Raw genomic sequence first — 5893 nt, forward strand, 5'->3', positions numbered from 1 at the left:
AAAAAAAAAAAAAAAAAAAAGTGTGCCAACTGCTTATTACACATTCTTACAATGCATCCAGTTGACCTCTGTAGCATCAGTCACCTTACTGGCTGCAATGGTAGCAACTACAGTTAAATGGTATCTAACTTTGATAATGCAAAAAAAGGGAAAAAACAAGGTGATTCCACTTCTCATAGCTCTTGGCAGCAGTGTCTGAAATCTCACAATTAAGAATTGTTGGTTCAGAGCTTTAGAAGCAGTACAGGAGTACTGGAACTAGTGTTGTTCAAGTGCAAATTAAGCTTCTAGTGTGTTAGTGCTACAGTATTTTTTCAGAAATTAATTTGACCTTACCTCTGTTTCAAGATCTGATTTTACACGTACAGTGCATCTTCTGAGAGCTGATTGAAATGTAAAGCTGATTACTCCTTTGACTTTTAGCAGTGCTTCCTCACACAGATTTTTGGTATGCTAGATTAAAAAGAGTCAAAGGATGAGTGAAAACACACCAGTTAGAATTTAACTATTAACTCAATGTCAAACCAACATTGAAAGCAGTAGGACCAAGCCTATTTAGTTTACGTGCTTTCAGTTGTGATTGGGTACACCAATCCTAAAATAGGTTAGTAATACTAGCCCAGTGGGCTGCTTAGGTATTTGGTATCATTTATTGTACTATAGTAGTGACTACAGGACCTAATTTAAACTGGATTATGTGGGGTTTCTGAAACCTGGATTGGAAAAAGGAAGTATTAATCTAGTTCTAATGAAATGGAGGCACAAAATAGTTTGCCTAAAGTTGTAAAGACAATCTGATAAAAATGGAAATGAAACCCAGTCTCCTGAATTCCAACCCACTGCCATAATATCCTTCCTCTAAGGATTAGGTAACAGACTTTCCCCTTTATCCTTTTGAGGAGTGTCAGTGCAGTTGCCCAAAATCAGCATGAAGGAAGTAATCCTAGATAACATAGCAACAGGAAGGTCATTGCCATGACTTTGTGCTGACATTATGATAGAGACTGAAGTTCACATGGTTTAGGAGAAGCCACATGAGGAACAATTCAACTAAACAAAAGTAGTGATATGATAACCTTAAGTATTTACAGCTTGGATCAGAAGATGCTGAATAACATATAGGATCCTACCACATTATCTAGTCCTTCAATGTGAAGAGTAATGGTCTTTGCTGTCTTGTTGGAGCTGTTAAGAAAAAACTGTGCTTTGAACTTGTTATCAAATACTTGTGGAGTACATCGTGTATTGCTGATATAAAAACATGTATTCAGTGCATTCTGTACTTCTCTTGCTAGAAGCTGAAGACTGCCATTGATGTCATGTCTACAGGGAAAAACAAAACAATTGGGAGGAAAAAAAATGTATTTGGTTTCTTTCTTCCTATAGCCTATTTGTAACTATACTTATTCTATGGACAAATATACATTTATAATAGCTTCAAAAAAAGAGGAGCTGATGCTGCTCCAGCGGGTACTATAATTGTTAGATGTACATGACCCTGTTGCGAAGCAAGTGAGCTAAATCACTCTAGCTTTGATCTTGGATGCAGCTGGGTTAAAGTTGGAGTGATTTTATTTTTCTAGATACACCTGCACACTCTGGAGCAGCAGTTCTACCACACCTTTTAAAACTGCTACAATGGTAGAGAGTATGTAGATGGAATTACTAGTGGCTCATGAGCTAAACTCACTTTTCTAGCTGTATAATTTAGAAATAACCATTGAAGTTTTATTCACTACAGAAACAAGTTGGATTACTGAGACTTCTCAAGGTGTCCCTTTTAGCACTTGTTTGATCTTCAAATTTCTGGTCTTCCTGACTCCCAAAAGCAAGCTGGGTGGCTTTATGCAATTCTCTTGCTTATAGGGGGCTTTTCTGTCAGTGCTTTACATCTCAAGCTCTACTTCATGAAATGCAGCCACTTTGAGAATTGCATGTTCCCCAAACCAGGAAACCATAAATTGTTCTGCTGGTACTCTTCCCCCTAGCCAGGAGGAATGTTCATGCTTTTTCTGTTTGGTTTTTGTCATTCCCAGAAGTAGCCTTTCATATAATGTACTGGAGTTGATAACAGCCTTGGTAACTGCCAGTTCTTGAAGGCTGTCTTTCACTTTAACTGGTACCCACAGCTTCTTGAGTATAGTTTTTATTATAATTCTACATTTTGGTCTGTTTTGTTTTCTAGGACCAACAGCGTATTCACAGAAACAGGAGGCAGTACACTGGCTACTCCCAATGCCTTTTGCCACTTGCTTCGGTATATGAAGTCGGCTGTAATACTGCTATATACACCTCACCTTGAGTGCCTCCCCTCTTTCTTCTAAAGCTGGTCTACTATTCCTTTTCTTGCTTCCTCATCCAATCTTCCTTGAGAAAAAGGGCCAGGAAAAAGACTGATGTATTTCCTTCAATTTTTCAAACGCTGAGGCTAAGTGATATTGCAAACTAATGTCCTATGGTTTCCAGCACTTTCTACATTTCCAATGGATAGTAAAAAAAAAAAATGTGCCTCACAAATTCAAAGACTAAAAGCAGCATGAACTAGCTAGTTCTTAAATGCACCTGAACAGATTTCCTGGAAAGGGACCAGGGCCTACTAACCCATCTCCTAACAGTTCATAACTAACTGCATTTGAAATCCTATTTTACTACCAACACCCTCATTTAAGGAGTCCTTCCTTTCCCTGTGTCAGTTCTACAAGTTACTTCTTAACAGACATTTTCCTTTAAGTTTTTCAAACCAGTGTTATTTACAGACTGATGCAAGCCTACTGCATGTTAGCAACAACACTTTAAATTGATGAGAAACTATTAAACATAAAGCCAGTGGTCTCTTTGAAATCTTTGCAACTCAACCCACTTAAACAGTTGACAAACTGACACCAATTAAAATTTACCTTTTCTGCAGTTTCTCTAGCCTCCACATTATATCTGGTTCTTTTGTCACAATTTCACAGTTGGAAGGACATTCTGAAAGATACTGAAGTGCCTGCAAAAGGGGGAAATCATTTAAAAATAGATGGCTTTCAGTCAAGATCTGATACGTAACAGTGGCAACATGAACTGTGCTAAGTTTCTTTATAACATGAAATTGGAAGATCCAGTCAGCCTGTAGCTCTGCCACCTTGGAAATTAAGTTCCACTAACCAACTAGGAACATGCTTTTGCAGGAGGTCAAGTCTTTTACAGTGTTCTTGTTCAAACGTTAGATCAAATAAGCTTCACAAAGCTCGAGGGCTCTACTGAATCTCTTCAATGTGTACCTGTAAAATTAAGAACCTGACCTGTTTCCCAGCAATTCGTTTCTCATCCAAGATCTTAATAGGTAAGAATCAAAATAGAGGATATTCAATATGACAAATGTCTTAGTGACTAATGGACACAAGTTACTTCAGGTTAAACAAGTGATTCTTAGCATAACAATGGTGGAAATATCACTGTTGGTCCCCTTTAAGCAAAACGCAGGAAAAAGTTGTGTGTGGAATTGGAGACAATATATTGGCTCAGTGAGCATGGAAAAAATCTGAAACGAGACAAAAAGACATACAAAAGACTAGAACTCTTGGTTCCAAAGTGATACCTTTTATTAGACCAACTGGAAAATAGCAAGAAAACTGTCCTTTTCTGCAAGCTTTCGGGATCAAAGTCCCTTCGTCAGGCTCTGGGAAAAGTGTAGATGGTACAAGATGGTAAAAAGTCCCCATAGGTAGGAAATAAACTTCATTTTTGCACAGAGGGGGCTGAAGATGGAAGTCTGTCCCTCTGGGTCCATGAGTGTCTTTGTGAGCTGTGTTGAGTAGTTCTTTGATGTGTTGATCAGGTAGAATTCCTTCCCTGGAGGTGTCAGATGGCAGGCAGGGAGGCAAAAATACTTCCTTGTTTTTCTGCAATGAAGTTTAAAATCCAAAATTGGCTGAAATAATCATCTTGTACCATCTATGCTTTCCCCAGAGCCTGATGAAGGGACTTCGATCCCAAAAGCTTGCAGAAAAGAACCATTTTCTTGCCATTTTCCAGTTGGTCTAATAAAAGGTATCATTTTGGAACCAAGAGTTTTAGTTTTTTGTATGTCTTTTTGTCTCAGACCAACACGGCTACCAAGTACACCCCTGAAACAAGACAACACTTTTACAAAACGAGCTGCAAGTTACAGGTACCACCACTGATATAGATCCTTATATTTTTATCCCACTACAATTGCATCTATTAACCATGTAGACTTTTTTTTTTACTATTTGTGGATTGTTTTGGTGACTAGCTAGCAGTGCTTTTAATAGGGCCAGTCAAATTGCAACTGTTTAAAAAATGTTTACTTAGTACAGGTAACATTTTAACATTGCTAAAAAGGCCTCTTCAGTTTGCTTCCATTTTCCAGAGGAGATCATCAGGAAAAGCAGCACAAGCACTTGAAATACAAGAAACTGGAGGGGGAAATTACAAGTGTACACCAGTAACTACGATGGAATCTGAACCTGATTGAAGTAGTATGATCTCTAACTAGATTGGTCTTTTGAAAGTCCGTTTAAGAAACTACTAAATAGGATGTCTTAAAGAGACCCTGGCAGCTCAAACCAGCCTTCTTACAACCTTCACCTTGAAGTTTTCAGTAGTTTGAATAGAGGGATCTAACCTCTTGTTAAAAGACATCATAGTTAATACACACCTTGTGTGACTTGATGAGGTGATACGCTCTTAGAATCAGAAGACACTGCATTTTCCCAGGAAGTTTTAAATCTGCTGCTCTTATGAATAAAACTATAAGGTTGTAGTGAAGCCTAGTGTTCTCTTGCAGCACTGCACTGTGCTATTTTTAGCTGACGTTTACTAGATCAGCTCCATTACCAAAAGTGTGTGCAGTTTTTTGTTTTGTTTTTTCTTAGAGCAGGATTCAAACTCTATGAAAACAAGAAAGGAGCACTCCTCTACCTAAGAGAGGCTCTAAGCGTCTTACATTTTTTACTCCTTTGGTTAGGCAGGATTTACATTTGATTACAGGATTAACAGTTTACTAAATATTGGGATTGATTTGAATTAGAGAAACCAAGAGTTTTAACAAAAGCAAGAATTACCTGAAGAGCTAAATATACAACTACTGTGTTAGGATGGTCCAGAAACAGGATGAGGCCAGAAAGACATCCTTTGTCTTTCACAATTGTTTCTCTATTCCGTGGGTCTGAAGACAGATTCCTCAATTGGTTTGCTACAGACAGAGCATCCATTCTTGTGGTAGCTGTAAGATGGACAATATTTCCTACTACAGTTAACAGGAACCAATTTTTAATGCTTTTTGTGAGTGCACAGAATATGAAAGCATCCTCAAACAAAGCTATTGCTTCTTTTGTCTTAAGTACATAATAGAATAGGGGTGGGTAAAACATGGCCTGTAGGCTGGCTCTGGCTCTGGCCTGCAGAGGGACTGCAGCCATCACTGGTGCCCAGGTGCTGTCTGGCCCATAGCATATCCCACTGTCCCTGGGGTGCAGTGAGGCTGGCACAGCTCCGCAGCTCAACTCCAGTTCTATGCAGCAGCTTCTTCTGGCTCCTGCTGGCCCCAGCTCCAGCCCTAAGACGACTAGCAGGGACACATGCGTGCAACCCTGGCACTGTCCTCGGCCTACTCTGGACTCACCCTGGCTACAGCAGATCAGCTCTGGGCCAGCCGAGACCTGTGTGCACATCCCTGATCCCCGCCCTGAGTGGGGTGAGTCCAGAGCCAGTTGCTGCTGGGCACTAGTGGTGGGAGGGAGCTGCAGGGCATGTGGGCTCTGGGATGTTGTTGGGGAGGGTGGAGGGGATGTGTGGACCAGCCTGCAGCAGCTCCCAGAAACTGGCTAGTGGGCTCAAATAATTCCTGGCCCCTGTAAAAGAACTAAGGATTCTGCTATACATTCAA

At 39.9% G+C, this 5893-nt stretch overlaps 1 protein-coding gene across 1 annotated transcript in view; it reads right to left on the reverse strand.

Moving 5' to 3' along the window:
* Window positions 1-5893, reverse strand: part of LOC109304406 (armadillo repeat-containing protein 1-like) — an 11804-nt gene that overhangs the window by 4766 nt on the left and 1145 nt on the right. The window contains exons 2-5 of the mRNA XM_019526939.1: window positions 5070-5230; window positions 2898-2989; window positions 1131-1323; window positions 337-453 (exon numbers count right to left, since the gene is read on the reverse strand). Of these exons, the coding sequence (XP_019382484.1) occupies window positions 337-453; window positions 1131-1323; window positions 2898-2989; window positions 5070-5219 (552 nt within the window). The 5' untranslated portion in view covers window positions 5220-5230. The remainder of the gene's footprint in view (window positions 1-336; window positions 454-1130; window positions 1324-2897; window positions 2990-5069; window positions 5231-5893) is intronic.

This window comes from Gavialis gangeticus, unplaced genomic scaffold (assembly GCF_001723915.1).
Source record: "Gavialis gangeticus isolate Ggan-Ray unplaced genomic scaffold, GavGan_comp1, whole genome shotgun sequence".
Classification (NCBI taxonomy): domain Eukaryota; kingdom Metazoa; phylum Chordata; order Crocodylia; family Gavialidae; genus Gavialis; species Gavialis gangeticus.